Raw genomic sequence first — 23,247 nt, 5'->3', positions numbered from 1 at the left:
AATTTTATTTTCTCCTTATGCTTGGTAACAAAGGCAACTACACAAATGCATGCATTCACAGAATGAATATATTTTAAAAATTGCATTCCTTATAATGGGCTTAGAGTTTAGCTAAATGTAGCTAATTTATAATTGAATAAGCTAAATTTTTAGGAAACAATTTCATTGGAAAGTATATATTATAACAATTAAAACACATAAATATTAAACAGGACATTTTAATATAAAGGTTGGTATTTTTTGTTGCACTCTAAATCAGGAGAGTTTTGTCATAGACTTTTATCAGTTACATCTAGCTTACAAAAAAAATTTAGGAAAGTTCCTGAAAAAATAAACAACTGCATTTTCCAAGACAGCAAAAATAAATTAAAATAAAAATAACAATAAATTAATAGACAAAAATCTTTGCATATGGACTATTAAACTTTGAATGAAGACCACAAAGCAAAACATTTCAGGACACACCAAGATTTCCTAATGTTTTCAGAGCAGAATTTTATATGTTGAGTGTTTATTATCAAATTGCAATTCAAAATAATTAAATACCAATGCCCCAACAAGCTTGACACTGCAGAGTTGTTCATAAGTAGGGTTTTCTAAACACCAGCAGGAAGACACAATGATGCAAACTCAAAAGGTGAAGTATTTCAGGGTTTTTTTGCACTTTCTTGCTGCTACTAGTGCCCAAGAAATCATGATTTGATGATTTATATTCTTCCTTCACTCTGATTCATTCCTGGCTTCATGTTACAATTCACAATTATTTAAAACAATACCTGGTTCACAATTTTTCTCATCATCCCCAAGTTTGCAGTCCTCGTGGCCATCACATTTCCATTTTGCTGAGATGCACTGGCCATTGGAGCACTGGAACTGATCCCTAGAACAGCCTGTTTCACAATACCTCTGGTACCAAAGAAACAACCAAAAAACAAGATCAAGAGTTTATATTAAACACTGGTACATGTGCAGCTGGTGACAGAAGTTGCAGCCCATAATCCTCCATGTTATGAAATAGGTAGTAATTAAAGTCTTGTGAAATGAAATATATTTGTGGATATGATTCAAAATGGTGGCTCACATGCTCTAAATGGCTGGAAACACCTGAGTTCAGCATTGACAGGAAAAAAGGGGAAAAGGGGGAAAAAAAAAAGAACAGAAAACCAGTGAAGTATTTTCCAGTGAGCTTCTGATACACAACAGTCTTCATTGTTCTCTCAAAAAAATCCCAAATCCCTCAAACCAAACCAGTGCTGTGTGTAAAAAGAATGGTTTCCCAATCAGGACACAAGGTTTTTATATGGTGGGAAGAGGTTCAGATCCCTGTTTGGACAAGAAAATGAAGAATACTCTTCAGCTTTACTTGATTTATTTGTATGTTCTCTTTTTAGAATAATTGCATTGAGAGGTTTGTTTTTAATTTAGTAATGATATTTGCATAAAGGGATTCATGTGTAGAGTTCCCACTGCTGCCTTTTAGAAAATTTCTATGCAGGAATCCATTCTCCTACAATTTAAAACTACTAATTCTCTGAAGAAATACCTTTTCTGGAAGATGCCTACCTCATCTGAGCCATCTGCACAGTCATAGTCTCCATCGCACCAGAATCTTGCTGAAACACAATCTCCATTTGCACAAGGAAAATCTTTCAAAGTGCATGTTTGAGGCTCTGAAGAAAGAAAAGAAACAACCCTAGGTTTATTATAATTTCCTTTAAATATTTTACACATAACTGCCCCCCAATCAACCAATAAATAAATATGAAAAGCTCCAAACAAGTATCTTACAAATGATAAGGAATCGTTCTCTATGGGACTTTATTCCACAACATATTTTAACTAAATTTCATTTACATATACTAAGATAAAATACTTTCATTACTTTCACACATTTGGGTTCTACTAGATTTCTTTGCAAAATAACATGGCGTTGAGTATATATATTTTATGAATTTCCACACATGTGTGTGATTACAGGGTTTGTGAGATTTGCACCAGAGGCCAGAAATACATTGTGCATGTCAGTATCCAATGCAATTAGAACTCAGCAGATTTCTGACTTTCCATCACACAGTAGCACATCATTTATCAGATACCTTTGAGTGTGTGTGTGCCAAGAGTCAGCTTCCCCTGTGCTCAGCATTCAGGGGAATGGCAAAGGGAACACAAAATTTGGTGTTTCAAATAAAATAAAATTTTTCACTGCTGCTGACACAGAAACCTTGGCAAGGGGGACCTCTGGGGAAGAGCTGCACATGAGAACATCATGTGATTTTCTCCTGAGAATGAGGACCACTCCAAAAGATATTTTTTGGATGCTGGAGCATTAGAATAAACAAAGGTGTAGAGGTATTGGGGATTTAGGAGAAGTTAAACAAATCTCTATATGCAATTTAGATGTGTCAGTCAGAGGGCTTGGGAAAAAAAAAGGACTTAGAAGGCAAACAAGGATTATTTCCACCACAGGAAACAATGAATTATGTAAATGATGTAAAATCAAGAATAAGGATTAATTAGTAAAACCTTTTCATCAGAGAGATGGGGAACAACAAATTACAGTGATTGAACCAAAGGAAGAAAGGGGGGAAAAAAAGAGAAGAGACAGAGCAGACAGCAACAATGGGCAGCAGGAATGGACAGCAATAATTTGAGAAATGCTGAAGAACCTTTAGTGAGTTATGGAAGGTGCAAGCATGAAGGCTTTTGTAAAATGTGCCACAGTGATAAAAAAAAGCAAACACAAAAGTAGAGCACTCAAACTGATAAAAAGTTTGAAAGCATGAGAATACACCACACACAAGTTACTTGGATGTAACAAACTTGACTTCGTGTGTTTTGGTTTTGTTGTTTGGTTGGTTGGTTGGCTGGCTTCCCCAGGATTTATAACAATCAAAAACAGTTCCAGGAAGGGAATAGTTTTAGTCAAATTTCCACTGCCTTTTTTCCATTCTTTACTTCATAAAAAGATTCAAAATGACTCTGTTTGAAATTTTTTTAATAGAAATTTCATTTTTCAGGTAAGAACAAATTTTAATTTTGATGTTGTAGGAAAGTAATTTTAAAAGCACATCTATAACAATTGCATCAGTTCTTCAGAAATGTTACATTTCAGCAAACCAAAGGTTGGCCTTTATGTGGACTCACACTACCTCAAATATTTTTTCAAAGTGCAAGCTCTAGCAAATCCCTGATATTTGATTCTTTTTGTTTTCAACAAGCCAAGAAGGAGAATTTAATGATATGATAAAATATGTAAAGGAAATAATTTGTGGGAAAAGTACTTCTCAAGCAAAAACCATATTTGCCATGTTTCTATATTGATTGGAAAATACAAAGCAAATACTTTTGCTATACTGCTAATAAATTATTTATAAGCAGAGATTTGATACTGGAAAAAAATTACACAAAGAGCTAAGTACTCAATTCTCTGTTTGCAAGAAATATTTCTTTTGCTGCTGGGATCCAGCTCTGTGATTTACATATGAGCACACAAAAGTACTTTTCCATCAGTGCTCAGATTGTTAGAAAGGAATAATTATTAATAAAAAACAATATTAAAGGAACAGGCATTAATGGAGTTCTGTAAACTCATGAAGGACAGCACTGTTTAGCTTCTGCTTTACCAAAACACTGAAACTCCTTCCCAAGAAAAGCATTTGGGATATAAACTTGTCCCAGGACAAAATTAACTAATTTCTTTTCTTGGCAACTTGTAGAAGCAACAGAAAAGCATTATGAAGAATTTGTAGCAGCACAAATATTTTTACATTGATTGAATTAATGTCTTGCTGCAGCATTATCTGTTTGCTTTGCTTCAATGGTTACAGTACCTTACATTTTCTTTAATCACATTAAATTTAAAAAAAAATATTGGCGCCTTCCTTTTAGGTTAGATAGCTAGAATAAGATTAATTCCCATGGAATTTTCCTTTTTTGGAGTTTCCTGAAAGAGGAAACTCTATTTTTGCAGTAATTTGTTTTTAAAAATCCAAATAAACTCTGAAAGCAAATTCTCCCTTCAGACAGATATTACCTCAGAAGAGTTGACAATATATCCTACATTTTTTATTGTGGACCCATGATGGACCAATATCCAAGGTAAAAACTTTTATTTCACAGTGTCCAAATATAGTTAAAAAAACAATAGACTGTAAGACAAATAATGACAAAAGCTCTTATAAGGAGCTGTATCAGCTATGAAAAAATGCCTGACCTCCAGCTGTTCAATAATCTGGTGAATTAAAAAGAAATATAGCAATTAGTTTACCTTTATCAGTATGTTAGGTACTGGATTTCTTACTTCTGAAAAAGAATCATAAACACTGTTCAGAGGTAAAGTGATAAGCATTTGTTAACAAAGAATTTGGGTCAAACACCATCTGCTCATTGGATTTAAAAAAAAATAACTGAATGGGTGTGAAAAATTATTAGCGTTGTATCATTGTGTGCCCATTAAGACTTTGTCATGATATGACCAGAAAAGGGAATTTCTTGCATGTGAAGAAATTATAGAGAAAAGTGTAAATGCTTGAGCTGAATTTCTGTAATTCAGTGAATTAATTCCTCATTCTTGAGAAACAACTCATTTTCTGATATATTTCCCTGACAGCCCTTTGTATATTATATTCATGGATGCCATGAACAATTTAACTCACTGTGCAATGTAACTTATTTTGCCAAATGCTTTTGAAGTTCTAATTTCATCTATATTTGTTTCATTACACTTTATTCTGTAAGTGGCTTGATGGTCTATAAAAATTTTATACAACTATTCCAAACAGCTGAATAGTATAAAGTGCTTCCAAGATTTTGGATTTTAAAACTGTGCCAGCCTACAGTGTTTAATTTAAACAGGAGAATATATAGCTAGAATTTAAGTATGCATTTGACAAGTAAATTAAAAAAAAAACCCTAATATCCTTTAGTTTAATTCACCTTCTGTATCTGGGTACTCTCAACTTTCTAATTCCATCCATTACAATTAATTCCAAATTTCTTTATCTTCTAGTCTAGTGAACAATCAAGAACTGAATGTATAACTTTGTTATTAATATGAACACAAAGCTGGCTAACTTAATTTTTTTTTTCTTAAAAAGTTCAGATTATTTCTCTCTCATTATTTGAACTTTTAAATATCACTTTCTAGTATGATGATCTGGTCTTTAAGAAGAGAAATATTACTACTGGATCATACACATGGTTAATTTCAAATATGATACTCAACATTTTTTTTGCAAATAGCAATAACATTTTGTGGAAGTTTCTGTTTTGTTTTTTTTTCCAAATTTTCAACAGACTGCCCAGTCCTGTAGATTAACACCACCACAGCAAAACTATCACTCTCTATTTGATTTCTACATGAGAATAAAAACATAAAATAATTTCATGCTACTGGCAGTACAGAAAACTGACACTAATAATCAATTCCTAAGTAAAATCTCCCACAAAGCTAAGAAAGCTTTTGTGTGCCAACCCCCCCTGGGGTACAACAACAAAAGGTTCTGAGTGATTACTGAGACACACAACATTTTCCCTTTCTTATGCACCACAGCACTGCTGCTTGCAATAATAAAACTCACAACATTTTCAAGTGCAGGGAGTAATTATCAAGCAGACAAATCCACTTTAACCTCCCAAGCTGAATGAGACCCTCTGTACCTATGGACACCACATCTTGGACTGCAGAAAGGGGCAGCAGCATCCACTCAGCATTAGAATGCCTAATTTATTAATCTTTCTAGCTCATCACCCTGAAGATACTAAATATACACTCATGGTATACAATCAGGAATGTGTATTCAAGATTATATGCAAGAAAAAGATATTAAATTCATGCATTTCCCAGTCAAAAGGAAAAAAAATCCCACAGCAATTGTCAAGAGAAGGCCCTTCAGAACTATTTAGGGAATGTCCCTCTTGAAATATTTTATAAAGACAATAATTATTAGATAAAATTATTACACATTTTTCATTTCTTCCTGAGACCCAGATAGAAATTAACTCCCTGAAAGTGGAATTACAGAGATTTATTAGACCTTCAGGTTCCTCATGGGTAGGAGAGAACTGGGTAACTGAGCTGCTTTGAATAACCACATCTACTTCTCAATGCAATTAAATACTACAGAAATCGACTTCTCAATATGAAACAAGGCAAATCATCTCAAGAATGCAATGAATATAACAAGCAGGCAGGTTTGATCAAATTTCCTTGTTAAAAAATGCTTATCACTTCACTTCTGAACAGTGTTTAGGATTCTTCTTTAAAGATAAGAAGTCTGATATGTACCTAACTGGTTTAGGTAAACTAATTGTAATATTTATTTTCAATTCACCAGATTATTAAGCAGTTGGAGGTCAAGCATCTTTTCATAGCTGATACAGCTCTTTATCAGAGTGAACAGAATTGAAGAATTACAGCAAGGGACATTTTCAATTGTGGTCAGCTGATTTTCAGCAGATCAGAGGGTGTTGAATGAAAATACACATGTATTTTATAAAAATTCAAAAGTTTTCTCTTGCACATTGCCAAGAGAATGTTCTACCATGGACCAAGGTAAAAGTTACTTACTGCAGTTTTCTTCATCAGAATTATCTCCACAATCATTCTGGCTGTCACATCTCCAGTGATCTGGAATGCAGTTGTTGTTTTTGCACTGGAACTCATGAGGTCCACAAGTTTTCTTATCTGTAATTAGGGTGAATAATATTTACAGCATTGCAAACAAAGAGTCAAAATGAGAAAGACTCCCAATAAATGCATTATAAAGGTACTGGATACATATAAGGATGAGCAACCTTCAATACTTGAAGTTTTACTTCCAGGTATAATTTATTTCTCATAACATTCTTTAAACTTCTATTTATACATTCACACCTTAATGTTAAATTTGATTAAATTAAAATATGCAGTGCATAAACAGTCATAAAGAGTTAAAAAAATATGAAATTCAGAAATTGCTTCTAGAAATGTTCTCCCTGTAATATCTCCAATAACACACAGCAGCAGAAGTTGACTAAGCAAAATACATATGGCCAGGCAGCACTCAAGCAAAACGAGATTCTTGTACACAAGTTTTGCATTGCAGACATTTTAGAAATGAACTCCAAACAATAACAAATTAGTGTTAGATCAACATATGTAGATCCTTTTTATACTCATTCATATACTTCATAGAATTTAATTCTATCAAACTTTGCACATAAAAATAACAATCTTTAACTTGAAAAATAAAATGCAGAAGACCAAATTGTGTTGAAACTACTGCCATTGTAAGGTCATTTAACCATATTTCAAATGCTAAAAAAATATGGAAAACTTCAAAATGTGATTGAACACACCCTGTCCTTGTCAAGGCTTAGCTGTTCCATGTGTAGTCAACCGTGTTTGGCACAGAAATTGTGACTATGGATAAATTTTTGTCTCCTCCAACACGAAAAACAAGAGCAGTGTATGCAGCCAGGAGATTAAAAATAAAGATGTGGGTGTTTTTTCTGGGGAATGTGTGGTTAAGCTGGGGGACACCTCGGTGCAGCGTGCTGTGAAAACTTTAAAAAAGTAAAAAAAGTGAAACCTATGATGAATTATTGTAAACAGAGACATATTTGACTGCCAATATCTCTGATTCTCCAGTTGTTAGAGGATGGAAGGGTATTCCAGGGAGGTTTCAGCATGGGGCTGCTTTGCTCACGTATTCCTGACAGAGACAGGACAAAAGTTGAGTCTCAGATATGAACCAACACCTCCAGCTGGATATGTTGTGATTTAAAGATCCTTTTGAGCTTGGGACTGCACACAGTCCCAAATTTCTTCTCTATACTTTTTAGTCATGTGAGGAATTTTTATTCTATCTATTGTAAAATGATGGCTCAGAGTGAAGGACTTAATTCTAAATACAGTTTTTCCTATTTGCTGTCAGTATTATTTCTTTTCCTCTTAAAAAAAAAAAACAAACTAATTGTGACTTGAGGATATTAATGGATGAAATATTTTAGGACCACTTGTGCCACACCAGTTGGGAGTGCAGAGGTTGGCCAAAATGTGAATCCACAGTTTAGAAGCTTGGAATGCTGTCCCAATTGGAAAGCCACTGCATGCTGGAGATCCAGGTGATGTGGAATGGTGGAGGTGAAAGTAGCTGTGACACAGAACAGAAAGTGAGCAGTGCAGGGCTGCTTCAATAACAGCCCAAAAGTGGAGGTGAAGCTTCATCTCCTTTGCATTCTCTGTTTCTTCAAAACAAATGATTCCTTGCCCTGTAAACTTCTCACTAGTTGACAGGAGTAATTATTTTCCCCATCAAATTCAAACGATGGTCTTGGATTTTCAGTGTTGAGAAAGTTCATTTTCCCAGGCATATTTGCCACCTTCAGCATTTTTTATATATGCTCATGTGTCAATTATTTGAAACACCTCCATGGAAAAGCAGCTCAGTGCTTTGTCCTTGACTGTAGCTTGTAGTTTTGTTACTCTGTTGTCCCAGAGATAAACCTGTCCAGACACAGGTGTTTCATCAAACCATTCACTGATGTGTGGATGAATAATGGGGAGAGGTTTAAATGCTCCATATTTGTCTTGTTCTCCTCCACCTCAGACCATTTTTCTGCATTTTCCTTTATAGACCAGCCTTGGAAGTTTCACAAGTGTTTCTGCACATGGTTAGAGTGTGTCTTGCACTGACACCCACCTTCAGGGATTTTCCAGCAGTACTGATCCACTTTCTCTTCCTCTGATTGTCTGTAATCCATTTCCCAGGCAGAATATTTATATCTATTATTTTCTCTAATTACAACAATAAGAGCTGAGTCACAACTCCCTGGAGCTCACAGAGCCATGTCAAGTTAGAAACTCTGAACCTTTCTATACCATCAATCTTAACTACCAGGATTTGCAAATTATTGTATTTTCATTATTTATGAAACACAGCAGCAGTTAAGTGTAGACTGAACTGATAGAAACTGGATAAAAATAAAGAATATCACCTTATCCTATGACAGCCACCACATTCTGTGCCACTTCTATGACTCTAAATGCCAAATGAGAGCCAAAAAAGAAGTGGTAGAATAGGAAATTTATTAACTACCCATACAAAGATTGCCCTTCAATAAGAACTGGATGAGGCAGAGAGGTTACAGATTTATATCCTGAAAGAGGATATAAAAAGTGGGATGATTATTTCCTTTTGCTAAAGCAATTTCAAGGCACATCAACAGATGCAGAACCACTGGCATACTCACCACAGTTTGCTTCATCTGATCCATCTGCACAATCTGGGTCTTCATCACACACCCACAGCTTGGAAATGCAGTGTTTGGTTGTTTTACACTGGAAGTGGTCTGGAGAACAACTGTTTTCAGCTTTAAATAAAAGAATTCCAGATCAAAATTAGAAATTTCTGCTAATATTTAAAATATGTGTTTTAAAGGGAAAAAAAAAAGTTTTCAAGAATCAGAAATTGGATCTTTCCAGAATAATTTATATACTATCTGTAAGAAAAAAATTTCAGGTTTATACTGTTTATAGTTTTGTCATTTTCTTTTATACTATTTTATATAAACATTAAGTTAAAACAAATACACTTAATAAAGTGTCTATTGTAATATTCTTTTAACATCAAATAGACTTACCATTGATAGAATCAAACCACATTTTATGGGTCCCAGACTGGTGACATTAGAGTGAGGGAGACTCTCACCTGTTACCTGCCTTGTGCCAGAGCCCAGGTCAATATGAACTCACAGCCCCTGAGCTGTAGACTCTGCTGCTCTGATTTAACTTCTGCCAGCTACACCTCAAGGTTTTGGGAGCCTTCCATGTACCATGTGCAGTTCTTTCCAAGGGAAAAAAGTAATCTCCCTTATCTTTCACAGGAGCTTTCCTGATCCCTCTTAATCAGTTTTTAAAGAAACCCAACGTGCAAACCAACATAAAGAGCTTTCTGCAAAACTTGTATTTACATTTCTCCTGAGCAGTTTGGAAGACAGCCATTAAACATGACCATCCACAAAGCCTTGCTATCCTTAGCAACCCTTCTCCCCTTGGAGAGGGATTTGTTCCTTGCAGAAATGAAGCAAACCTTGAGAAAGTTGATCCAGAACAAGCAGCTCAGATCAGCAGCAGATCTGAGCAGTGAAATCAGTAAAAGACAGAGCTACATTTCAAGGCAGGCCCATCATCTTTGTTATAAAATGATCAGACACAAACTTTATTCAACAAATTTCCATTATAAATCTAAAAATTCTTTCTCCACTTATATCTAAGAAATGTAAAGTGAAAATAAATGTGTGAAAAGTAAGTTGCACTAAAAGCTCCACTAAAATGGAGATACAGTTACATAGATAAATTAATGAAATCCCCAGAGAAAGGGGAACAGAAAAGGTAAAAATAATCAATGAAAGAACAAGAATGTAGAAGGAGCTTTGGATTTACAGCTTTCCCAACAAAAGATTCTGAAAAACATCTTTTTCCATTGAAATGTATTGCTGCAAGGCATGGCAGATGAAAGCCCCAGGAAGATGAGTCATTTGTGAGGTGGTTCAGAGTCAAATACGTGTTTCAACCTCAGTCAAAAACCCAATTAAATGCCTGAAATTGTTTTTACCCCTCTCTTCTTTGCAATGACTTTAAATTTGGAATTAATAAATGGCATTTTAGTTTGCTCTTTAGAAAGTGTTGCTCACCAGTCCTGTGAATTAACTGTTTGCACATTCTCAAATTGTTTTAGAGGACATTTACAGTGTTTTATTCCAGCTCCCTGTTTAAAACCAGCTACAGAGGAAAATTCTCTAAGCAGAACTTACGACAGTCTCTTTCATCTTCTTCATCACCACAGTCATCCTGGCCATTGCATCTCAGGTTTATTGGGATACACTTCTGGTTCTTTGTGCACTTGAATTGCCCCGACAGACACACGTGTGTGTCTGTAAATTCAAGGAAAACAAAAAGAACAAGTTAAAATGATTAAAAGTTGAACAGATTCAAAACTCCAAATGTAAATGAAGAAAAATGATGTTTGTTGACAGAGTGTGAAACATGACATTTAAAGAAGTTTGGCCTGTTTCTGAAGCCTGCAGTGTATACAAGCACCTACCACAGTTCAGTTCATCAGAATTGTCCCCACAGTCATTCTCTCCATCACAGATAAAGGCTGGAAGAGCACAAAGTCCAGTTCCACACTGGAAACGTCCTGGCTGACATCTGAATTCAGCTGGGAAAAGACAAAGCTGCTTATGAATACTACCAGAGCAATGGTTTAAGTCTCACTATTGCTGTTCTTAAGCCATGGACTAATAAAAAATACCTATAAACTTGTATTTCCTTTATAATCCCAATCTGAGTAGATATTAGTAATTAAAGGGTACATATATGATTGCAAGACTAATTTCAAAGTCTAATATCTTTAATTTGTACAGCTCTAGTTACGGTGCTAATGACACAGAGTGAAAACCCCCTGCAGGTTGAAGCTTACCAAAGGCTCAACAGAGACCTGCAATTTCAGATCTTGTCTGTTTTTAAGAAACTCCCTATCCCACTGTAATTCTATTTCCCAAGAAATGAATTGCTCCTTCTCCAGCCACTGTCATTAGAAATAATGAGCAATTATGTACCTCTATAGTAATATTATATATAAGCATAGAGTAGCTTAACATAAAAACTTATGTAGAATGATTACATATGGTAAAATCTGCAGCAGGAGAAGAGAATTAATTATAAAATTTTAAAAATGGGGGTGAAGGATTTCAATACCAAAAAAAAAAAATCAAATTAACTTTTAATTAACCAGAAGATTGTAGAAAACACAGAGTATTTTTTTCAAGTATAAGCTTAGGGAAGGCAAGGATCACAGGGAGAACATTGTTATTACTCAGAAAACTGCAGAGAAGAATAATGTGTATCTAAATGCCTACAATTGCAACAAAACACAGGTAAATGAGATTAGAACCCCACGTGTTTATTACACAGAAAAAAAATCAAACAAATAAACCTGTCAGAACTTTGTGTTCATGCAAAGAATTCCACAACTTCAAAATTAAAATCGTTAGCAAAAACATAACCGGGATGAAGCAAAGGTTTGCAAGATGAAAAATAACGCATGATTTTCCAAAGATCTTAAAAGGCTCAGAGACCAAAGAACATAAGGCAGTGCCCACAGAAATCCTCTTCTAAACTTTCTAAATAAGTGTTGTGTTTGGTTTGGGCCCGGTGGCAGAGCCAGCCCCCAGAGCCAGCGCGCACTCACGGCACTCGGCGGGCTCGTCGGAGCCGTCCCCGCAGTCATCCACCGTGTCACACTTCCACCAGAATGGGATGCACTTGTCGGTTTTGCAACGGAACTGCAAAGAGGAAAGGCCAGCAGGAATAAAAGATTTCATGTTGACATTTATTCACTCATTTATTTATTTATTTATGAGCAGGAATGGCGGAGTTAATGAAAATCAGCTCCGCTGTGAGACAGGGGCTTAGAAGTGTAACTTAAGGTAGAAACCAATTTTGGATTTAGCTGGAGTCTGCTGTTTAAACTTGTTCAATCTGTTAACTTGTGCTTAGAGAAACAAAGAGATTCTCTTCAGAGAAAACAATGGAAATTGCAAGCATCCAAGCTGAAGAGAGATAAAGAGGGGCCCCGCTGACCTTGGGGCTAAAGCAGACAGAAAAGCTGAATCTGGGTGACCAACACCCCACTACAGGTAAGTGACTGAAGGAGTGTGCAGGCTCATAAAGATTGATAAGACAGTTTAGTACATATGCATGTGTCTTTTATGCATAGGCAACAGGTTGGGGGATAAAACAGACTCAGAAATTTTTGGAGGTACACGTGTCCTTTAAGGGAAGCTATCCCACATGTGCCCAACACTATAATAAATCATACCGACTTTACAACTTTTACAAGTTGTGGAGTGGTTTTTTCCCCAAATCAGCTGCTTGAGATGTTGATGCATTGATAAGTTTCTGGCTGATAATTTTACAAAACTTGTATTTTAAATGTTGTTTTTTTTTTTTTTTTTTTATTTGGAGATGTTTGGCACTGAGGTTACCGAAGTGATAAAAATCACTGTTGTTTCGATGACTGTGTTACACTGGCTTACAATGCCCCAACACAAACTGCTCATTATGTTTTGCTGCATTCTGTGTTTTCATTCTTGAAGGTCTTATTCAAAGCAAACGCTTCAATTCTGCTTTTATAGACTGTTGAAGCAGACAACATCATTTTTCCAGATATACCCAAACACCCACAGTTAGAGAAAAGAGCCTTAATGTGTGGTGTTGTATACAGTATTGCTTACATTGTTTGAATTAAATGAACAAACCAAATGTAAAGCCTTCCAGACCTTCAAAAGGATAAAACATCCGTAGGAAAAACTGAACAATCCTTTGTAAGAAGGCTGTGCATTTACTCTCTACTCAGGTGACTGTTGCTCTGACTGAAAGGGGAATGCAAACAAAACAAACGGTACAAACTGATGTAATTTTCTAGGGCTAAACCTAAAAACAGAGTACATTATGTGGCTCATGTCAGGGAGAAAAATCTGGGTAGATTATCAGTCAGCTTTTAAGAAATGTTGGTTTTCCTACCTCGTGTCTCTGTGAACACAGAAAAAATGTTTAGAATGGCAAGACATTTCCTTTTCTGTCTCTGGGCAGCTTTTTTTCACATTTTAAAAATCATTGATTATTCAATAAAGCCGTATTTAAATGGTATATTAAATTTGGTGCCTTGGCTCAGTTTATCTTTCCTGACAAGAAAAATTAGGGTTTCAAAGGCATTTATGATATAGAACCTATAGCTGGAGCTACATCATTCCTGTAGCACCTTGAGGGACCTGCTGTGTAACAGGCAGGGCTGAAGGGCAGCTGTTACTGCCCCACACAGATCTGCAGCTCAGAGGGGCTCAGCAGGAAAATGCCAAAGGCAGGAGCTAAAAGAAACTCAGACAACTGTCATTCTTTGTGTTCTCTACTTGTTCTGTTCACCACAAGGGACTTCAGGCTGTCAAAATGGCATCAGAAACTTATTTCCAGGAAATAGGCACTAACTCTGAGATGTTGTTTTGAAGATACTCGCATTCCCTTCTAAACTGTGGAGATAAAACCCTGCAAAATAAGGGATGAGGGTCACATGGGTCTTTAATGGATGGAGTTTTGGTGTTCAAGATTCTTTCTTTTAAGTACTTTAGTGTTTCAATAGATTATTTTTTTCTGTTTTACCTACTGGATTGTTTTTAACACAAGTCTATAATTTTCCAATCTTTCTAACTGGACTGAGCTTGTTTTCTTTTTTTAATGCAAAATTCATTCAGGCATCCCAAATCACTGTTACACACACTTTGTATTTTGATATTTCAGACAAATGTTTTTTTCAAGGCTATTTTTACGGGTGCAGCCGCTGTATTTGTTTTGGGGACTGGCAGGAACAACAACATTTGAAAGTGAACAAGTCCTGTATTCCCTGGAGAAAAGGCCATTTGCAAGTGTTTCCCACTAACAGCCTTGGAGAGGAAAGGCTCTGTGGAATCTGGTCCTGCTGGGATTCCTGCTGCAGATGCATTTGCAGAGGGCTTTGGGCACACACCAGGGCAGGCAGGGCACTGAGGGGAGGGGAAGAGTGGGACTTAGTAGTATGCTAATAGAACCATCCTATATATTTGGTCAAGTTTCCAGTTCTCCTTCTCCCTTGGTTCAGGACTTTTTTCTGATAAGGCCATGTTCTGAGCTCACCTTCCTGACTGCACCTTGTGCCCCTATACCTGCCTGCATTTGGACCCAGCTCTGTACCCTGCGCCCCCTTTGTCCTTTTTGTTATTAAAGTTTTTATTTCCCAGGCTAGATCCATGTTCCAGATTTCAAGGCAAGATGTATTCTATTGCCATCTGTTTGACAGTTGTCTGGTGTCAAGTGGGCAATTCTCCTTATCTCTCTTCCTGAGTGATCATAATCAACAGGGGACATCTGCTGATAAGGGGCTGTTGAATGTCACCAGGTGACTGATAAGAACTGTAACATCCCATGGTGAGATGCTCCGCCCAGAGGGAGGAGCCAAGCATTTCTACTCATAACCTAGAAGATTCTGACACACCATGCAGCTCTTCTCCACTGGACTCCCCAGAGGAACAGCAGCTGCTTCTCCTTCCACGGATCTTTGGAGGAAGAAGACACCCCTTTCCTACAAGACTCCCCTGCTCCAACAGAACCACGCCTGACACTCCAGGAGGACTGCAGCCCTTTTCCAACTGGACTGCTACCAACACCCTGACCCACAGGGTGTCAGGTTGAGTTCTGACTCTGTCAGTGTTGTTCTAGTGTATTGCATTGTTTTATTTTATCCTTTTATTTTTTCCCTTCCCTATTAAAGAACTGTTATTTCCTGCTCCCATATTTTTGCCTGAGAGCCCCTTATTTAAAATTCATAGCAATTCGGAAGGGTGGGGAGGGTTTGCATTCTCCATTTCAGGCGAGGCTCCTGTCTCCTTTAGCAGGCACCTGTCTTTCCAAAACCAAGACAATCCATCACTCCCATTCCTCTTCCATTCGCCAGCTCCTCCCAGCTTAGCCGAGCAGGGAGATCACTGCCAGCATTCAAGCCCACAAGTGCCCCCTGAGTGCTGGGCTCCTTTTGAAGCTCCCCACTCCCTGGGTGAAGCCAGCATTCCCTGTTGCCCAGCAGGAGCAGGGCAGAGGAGCCCCATTCCCTGCAGGCCGTACCTGGCTGGCGGTGCAGTTGGACAGGCACGTCCTGTTGTCCGCGGCCAGGTAGAAGTTGGTGGGGCAGGCGCACGAGTGCAGCTTGCCAGGGGCCAGCAGGCACAGGTGGCTGCAGCCACCATTGTTCAGTGTGCACACGTGTCTGGACACTGTGGACAGAACAGGGAGGTGGATCAGAGCCTTTTATCTCGGCACACTTCGGGGGATCTGCTTGATGGAGGAAGAAAATTGTGTGCCATGTTGCATCTTTAAAATGCAGTGCCCCAAATCAAAAACCCACAGAGGCAAACTCTTCCTGCTGCCTTTAAGCTATTCTCCGTTGTATGCAAAAATGAATTATTACAGTGGCTGTAAAATCTATACTAAAGGAATGAGAGGAAGAAAAAGGCTCTTTTTTAAAATATAATGAGAGAAAAATTAGCTTATCTAGGTCAATTGCCAAATAGCATTCAGTTACAATTCAAATACAATGATATCAGCAGATAAGACACAATCATACCACTCACATTCTCTGACATTCCCTCAGTATTCTTCAGCAATATTAACACTTTTCAAAAAACCAGGTTAAAAGTTTTTGTAACACACTGTTCCTCTCTTAAAAAATTTTAAATTGTACTGTAATGCAACTTAACGGTTCTTTACTTTCAGCCAGTATTTGGGTTAATTTTTAAGCACATAAATTATCTCTCTACTGAACAAATTTTGTTAGATGCATTTAATACTGGATGTGCTTAAAACATTAATCACAGATTTATGTTTAAAAACGATAACGTGAAAACTTCCACAATCTGAAACAGAACAGAAGCAATCATTGCAGATAAATGAGCATGCAGCACCTCAGCACATGGCTACTCAGTTAAATACACCCATGTGCTGCCTGGGAAGCAGAGACAGGATAATTACCATCAGGCTGCCTGTAGGAATGATACACCTGGATGTCTGTGATGGTGTGCCACGAGTTAATCAGGGAGAGCCTGTCTGAGCCAGAGGTTTTGTGGGCACGGCTGAGGGATTTGGTTTTCCCGTCTGTCCAGTAGATGTAGTCTTCAAACAACGTCAGTGCAATCACCCCTGGGATGTCTTGATTAGGGACTGGAAGGAGAGATGCTCAGATTAATGTTCACCCTTGGGAAATTGCCAGTTAAAATATTCCCCACTGCACAGTATTAAAATATTCCCCACTGTAACTTTCCCTACTCGGTGCATAAGTAATATAAATTTGCTCTTTTAGTGGAATAAATGTTATTAGAAAACATCCAGAACGTAACATATACATCTCCTGATGCTCTATGTTTAATACCCTTTCACACAATTAATGGAATTTTATTTCATCAAAATATACTGACTAGAGAGACAGGAAAAAGAACCAAAAAATGGCATTAAAATAACCATTGCAGTAAGAGGGATTATTGATCATTTCTAGCATCACCAACCACACAATATAAAAAAAAAAAAAAGTCCATAGCTACAGTATCACAAAATTATGAGCCAACATCATTTGGAAAAGGATGGAAGGACAAAAGGGAGAAAAAGCTTTGGAGCATTCTTTATCCTGCAGTACAGTCCTTAACCTGAAATATTTATTCTTGGTAAACAGTAACTGAATGCCACCTTTCTTTTTTAATTCCCTTTAACATCAATAGTAGGAATCATAGATGTCCGAGGAGCATATCTGGCCACAATAATTAACTTGTAAATGATAACCTTTTGTTGCTGAATCACCTAATTACTGATAGAGGTGAAAAGGCAGAGCAGCTGACTGTCACGTTTAACTAGCACATCTTTAACACCTTTACCTTGTTTTCTGCATCTTTTTACCTGAAAAGTGTTGACATAGAGTAGGCAAATCTCAAATTCCCACTGGAACATTTTATAGCTCACTGAGATCTGATGACTGGTACTGAGTGTATGGAACATCAACTTAGGAAATTCAATTTTCTGTCCAGTAGTCCTCCCTGTACTGAACTCCAGTGCAGGGCACGTTGCCCTCTGGTCAAGGAGACCTTGCTGCTTAAGCCTGAAATTATTTTCCCTTCTTATATGTCTCCATGAACCACATCCATCACACTGAAATAAGAATATGATCTTTTTGAAAGAGCTTCAGAGCATTTCCGAGAAATCAGTCAAAGTTCAAAGAAATTCTGGCAATTTTATCTTAATCCGCATTACAGAGGCAACTTTGCCACAGTTCCATACATGGTACAGGACAAGAAGAGCTTTTGTAATTTCTGTGATTTTTAGAGTCCCACTGTGGAATGTTTCCAATGAGGAATACAAATCAGGCTGACAGGAGGAGCAGGATGGGACATCAGAAGCTGCTGCCCTGAATGATGCCCTGAAGCTTTCCATGAAACAAATGATTTTATTTTTGTTTCAGTTCTGACACAGTATTGGCTCATATAAATCATGACCCTTGCTTCTACTTTTGGCACCAAATAAAGATGTCAAAGGTCCCACTCCAGTCTCTCTAAAAACAAAAAATGTCCTGTTTTGTCTGTTTTCTCTTTTTCTGATCAAAGTTAAGCTTAAAATCAGAATAAAAGGGCATTTAAAAAGCACTAAATTACATGCAGAGATTTAAATAGAAAAAATATTTTGATTTCATAATTTTTATTATTACCCACCAATGAAAAATACACCCAATAGCCATCCTTATTTTGTATATCCAGGAAGTAAACCCCATACCCTAAGCATAGATATATGGATAAATGCTTATTCTTTGTATTTGTGGATGTTTGTGGGTGGCCAGACAATTTATCCTGCCTTCCTTGGATTAGACATACATCAAAATTCAGATGAAACTTTATATTCATGAGCTAAAGAAGATTCAGGAGATTATCTTACACTGCCTGAATTGTCCCATCACACTGCATTAACAATGAAGCCAAGTTAAGTGTGTGGCACAAAATATTAAATATTACAGTTAGAACTGAACAGAAGAACATTGTTCATTGACTCAAGTACAATTTTCTTTTATTTAAAGAAAATTAAATTCTACAAGTACCAGGTTTAAAAGCTTAACTCTTTCAAACTTCTTAAAAATAAACCCACCTTATCAGGAACAATGCAACAACTATTAGATTCTCTTCTCTTTACGTTCTTTAAAAGAAGAATGACAAAATATATTTGTTTCTAAAAATTTGGTTTCCTATTATTACCATTTATAGGTATAAAGTTGAAACTGTCAGTGTCTTAGCACTCACAGATTCAGGTTGCAGTTTGTCCTGTCACTATTTTTATTTCTGACCAGCTCTGTAATTTTAATGGGCTTCTGCATTAACTTTTCATTAGGTCACAATCAACACAAGGTTGCACCATTTAAAGCTGTTAAAGCTAAATGTATTCTGTTGTGAAACAAAGTTATTAAAAATCAATTAAGAAAGCAATGAATAGTACACATATATGCAAATGAAAATCCATTTGAAGTAAAATAGAATATAACTACAGAATCACTGAACAAATATTTCTGACAAAAATCCTACACTGCCCATAAAAACATAAAATTCTTATAAAAGAAGAATTAATAATAATTGCATAACAGAAAAAATTATAAAATTTCTTCTAAGCTGACCAATAAAACTTAAAGTATTTTCCTGTAGAAGATAAACCTATAAAGCCTGAGAGAGTTTTCTTAAAACAGGCATTGAATGGCAACCAACTCTGACTTACTCTACTGTTTAAGGAATAGTTGTATCATAACTGAATACAATTCTTCTTTGCCTTTTACTAAGTTATAGCAAGGAAACATCAGAACTGTTGACATGTAAGAGGTTACAGAATTTACAGTTCCCATCACTTGTGAATGACCAGACAAAAAGGAACAGAAAACTGAGGTCATTTTTACACCTGATTATCTGATGGAGCTGTAAAATAGTCTCTCATGCTCTTTATTCTTTGCCTTTGAGGACATCAGTGTTTAACACTTTCCAAAATTCCAGGCAGTGAATATTGATTTTTTTTACAAATGTATGGAATAGTAGAAACACCCACTTCCTTTTTTTCACTCTTTCCTGTAACTCCAAAAACGCTTAGATGGTTGATCCCATCATAAATGACATACAGTACTAATACTGTATGTCTAATACTAATTATGAACCCTAATTAATACTAATTATTTACCCTACAGCAAGCTCTTTATTATTTACCCTACAAGCAAGATTCCTCTTTGGCAAACACTGCAAAACCAGATTATTTTGGATGAATTCAAAACAAAGGCAGGTTAGTCATAATAAAGCACCTCTGTTTTCTCTGCATCATTTTAAAACATTTTATCCCATTTCAAACCCATTAGGAAGAAAGGAATATATTCTGTTAAAGCTAAAAAAAATTACTTTGGTGATTCCTTTCTCCTCCACAACTTCCTCCTCTCAGAGCTGGGCAAGTTCCTTGCAATTCCTCCTCTTCTAACAGACCTGCTGCCAACTCTGATTCTCTAGTGGTGTTTCATTTTACCCATAAATCATGGATTTTCTGACACTGAATGCCAATCCCAAACAGGGCTAATCCCAAACAAGTAGATGAGAAAAGGGGCAAGAAAGAGGCAGAAAGGAGAAGGAATGCACAGGCAGAAAACAGGAGGAAAAAACACAGGCAGGTAATAAAGGGAAAAACGAGGAGGCTGGCAACAGATCAGAAGTGATGGGAAATAAAAATTATTAGATACTTGAAGACAAAAATGACAATATATGACACAATAAAGGAAGATAAAGTGCTGCATGAATTTAAGAGAAGAGCCACAGGAGGGAACATGGCTATGTAGAAACATGAGAACCATGACAGACTTAAAGTAGATCTGTCTCTCTCTCTCTGTCCTGCATTTTGTATCAATTTTGATCCAAGAATATAAATTCATAGGCTGCAAGTCATATTTGTGATGCAAATGTTTGCTTTTCTCTGAAAAGTGAACTCTGCTTCCCTTATATTTTCTGAGCACATTTACATAAGCATAAAAATATGTTCAATTGATTTCAGGAATGAAAATCATTCCATCTAGGATTCCTGAGCTACAGAACATGAAGCCATACAAAGTGAAGCCCAGATGCCTTGGCTCTTATTGAAACACAAGTTTTTCCAAATAGAAGAGCAAATACAATAACATGATTAATAACAAAAAAGGTCTCACTGGTGGGTGGTAAAATCAATGTGCCAAGAAAAAGTGTCCTTTGAAGGACAAATGTTGACCCTCCTAAGAGAAAGACAAAAACAAAATTATCAAAGTTTAAAAAAAATATCAAAAGTATCAAAAGTTATCAAAGTATCAAATTTATCAGTGCCCTATCATGTCCATAAGATGGTTGATCACTTCCAAGACAGAAAGGGATGTGTCCCTTCCCTTTCCAAAAACAAGGGGCTGCAACCTTGTCCTGCCCTTGTGCAAATCTACAAAAACAGAAGGGGTGAAAGATCCCTGTTAGGCTCTTCCCAAAAATTCACCCAGCTAGAGTGCCAGTACTGGCAAGCCATTGCTAAAGATAATTATTTATTGTTAAAACACAATTTAAATTATGTTCTAGCTCCCTGTAGCATTCGAGCAGTTTCTCTTTAAGAATTTTGGCACCCAAACACAGAAAATTTACATGGGTGACCCAACCTGAAAAAACAGGCTACACTACTTTGAATTCCACTCCCTGAAACTTGATTTTCTGAACTACAATAAAACAGAAACAAAAAGCCTACTGACATCTTGATCTAAAAGGAACCAGTGGTAATCTCCTAGGAAGGGTTCCAAACCCTCCAAAGACAAATTGCATCAAGGAAGAGCAACACTTAATAAGAAAATAGCAATTAAACCTACAAAACCCAAGAAACCTGGAGACTGCTGATCTCTACTGCAGCAATTCCTGGCCCCCACTGTCCTCTTGCCAAGTGAACTCCCTTGTAGCTGTTTCTGTCTCATTTTACATTCAATTGGAGCCTCTCTGAGACACAGTCAATACTTCTTTATTTCCTGTACTACTTACTCCTGATGCTTGTTCCCTTTGATAAAGAATTTGAAGTGCTTAGTCCATAAAATTAATAATGAATAATGACAATAAGATTATCTTTTTTAAGCTTGTGACAAAGTATGTAGTTCTGACAGATATAATTAAATTTAAGTATATTATGTTAAAATACTCTATTTTAAAGATGAGACATTTTACAATCATTATTACTGCTATGAAATTGACACTTGGTTTAGAAACCTAAACCTATCAAACTCAATGAACAGCAAAAAAATATTCTTGGACTATATAGATTAAGTCTATATATAAACTATATTTATAGTTTTAGGATGTTATTACTCATATCTTTAATAACATGTCCATGCATACATATTTATTTCTGCAAAATTAATATATATATATCATATAAAACACACACATCCATATTGGGTTAAGTATGGAAGATAAAAGTCCTAGAATTCAGTAGTGGGATATTTTGCCAGTATGAAAATACAACTGAAACAATGAAAACTGAGAATATTTCGACAAACTCACACAAAACTTGCTATACATCCCCAAACTGCTATCACTAAAGAAGCAGGAAATTTAGCCTTAAATCTCAACATCTTAAGGCACTCATGTGTTTGAGATATTAAAATTCACTATTAGATATAACAACACCATGAGAAGAGATGCATAAATTTTTCAAAATCTGCCTATAAAACCAATTGATAAAAACTAGGAATGCAGTATTTTATTGTCACACTTTAAAATGTTTTATTACCTTTTTTAATTCACTGTGAGCAGCTGTTTATATGCCAGTTACTCCACGGCAGTACAGAGCAGTAGTAAATTACTCTCAAATATACACAAGTCACTATCTGAGTGGAATAACTGTGTTTGCTAGTGAGTTTTAAAGGATTTTAAATTATTCTTCAGATTTTCAGAGACCTTTTACCTGCCTGCCATCCCCTCACCTTAGACTCCTGTCTTGGTTTTGATATCCATTCCCAGTGACTCCCAAGCTATTCCTTCTTTCAGCTTTCCCTCTCCTGCCACCATCCAACTTTGAGCACATAAACCACTGGGCCACTTTGGTTTATCTCATTTATCTTCTACTGGAACCATGGGAGCTGTTCAACACTGCCACTGCCTTGATCAAAATCCTTCTGTTTTCCATTGTGTTGATTGGAACAGGGAGAAAACAAAAATCTCTGGTTTATGTTCTCTGTCCTGATGTCCCCTGACAGGAACAGCTGCATGGAAAGTAAAGCCTAATCTCAGAAAAGTTTCTGTACTTCCTAAACTGGACTGTCTGATTTCCCTTTTATAGTTTCATTTTACTGAAATGTTCATCTTCAAATGGAAATGGGGGATGCAGGCAGCTGTGGGATTTAGGAGCCCTGAAGGTTGGGAAAACCTGCATGGAGCAGCCAGATACCCAGGGAACTGTGGAGCCTGCATCTCCTCTGGGCTGTGGGAACAGAAAGCAGCTAAGTCTGACAAATTCTTAAATTTTTAATTTATTTTTTATTTTAAAGCTCACATAAGTAAACCAGCTTAGTGCTTAGCCAGATTAGCGCTTCAATACTTGCTTAATCATTTACAGTGTATAACATTTGTGAATGC

The 23,247-nt window shown here is 36.5% G+C and overlaps 1 protein-coding gene across 1 annotated transcript in view; it reads right to left on the bottom strand.

Annotated features, from left to right (window-relative positions):
• The window catches only part of LRP1B (LDL receptor related protein 1B), a gene marked incomplete at both ends in the record, with an annotated part of 618,484 nt that overhangs the window by 59,713 nt on the left and 535,524 nt on the right, over positions 1 to 23,247 (bottom strand). The window contains 9 exons of the mRNA XM_084209463.1: positions 777 to 906; positions 1,564 to 1,670; positions 6,569 to 6,685; positions 9,235 to 9,354; positions 10,798 to 10,917; positions 11,088 to 11,204; positions 12,237 to 12,330; positions 15,698 to 15,846; positions 16,601 to 16,789. Of these exons, the coding sequence (XP_084065589.1) occupies positions 777 to 906; positions 1,564 to 1,670; positions 6,569 to 6,685; positions 9,235 to 9,354; positions 10,798 to 10,917; positions 11,088 to 11,204; positions 12,237 to 12,330; positions 15,698 to 15,846; positions 16,601 to 16,789 (1,143 nt within the window). The remainder of the gene's footprint in view (positions 1 to 776; positions 907 to 1,563; positions 1,671 to 6,568; positions 6,686 to 9,234; positions 9,355 to 10,797; positions 10,918 to 11,087; positions 11,205 to 12,236; positions 12,331 to 15,697; positions 15,847 to 16,600; positions 16,790 to 23,247) is intronic.

The sequence above is a fragment of the Fringilla coelebs genome (genome assembly GCF_963513975.1).
Source record: "Fringilla coelebs genome assembly, chromosome: 7".
NCBI classification, from domain to species: domain Eukaryota; kingdom Metazoa; phylum Chordata; class Aves; order Passeriformes; family Fringillidae; genus Fringilla; species Fringilla coelebs.
The sequence above is the reverse complement of the archived record's forward strand: the minus strand, read 5'-3'. Positions and strand labels throughout refer to the sequence as shown.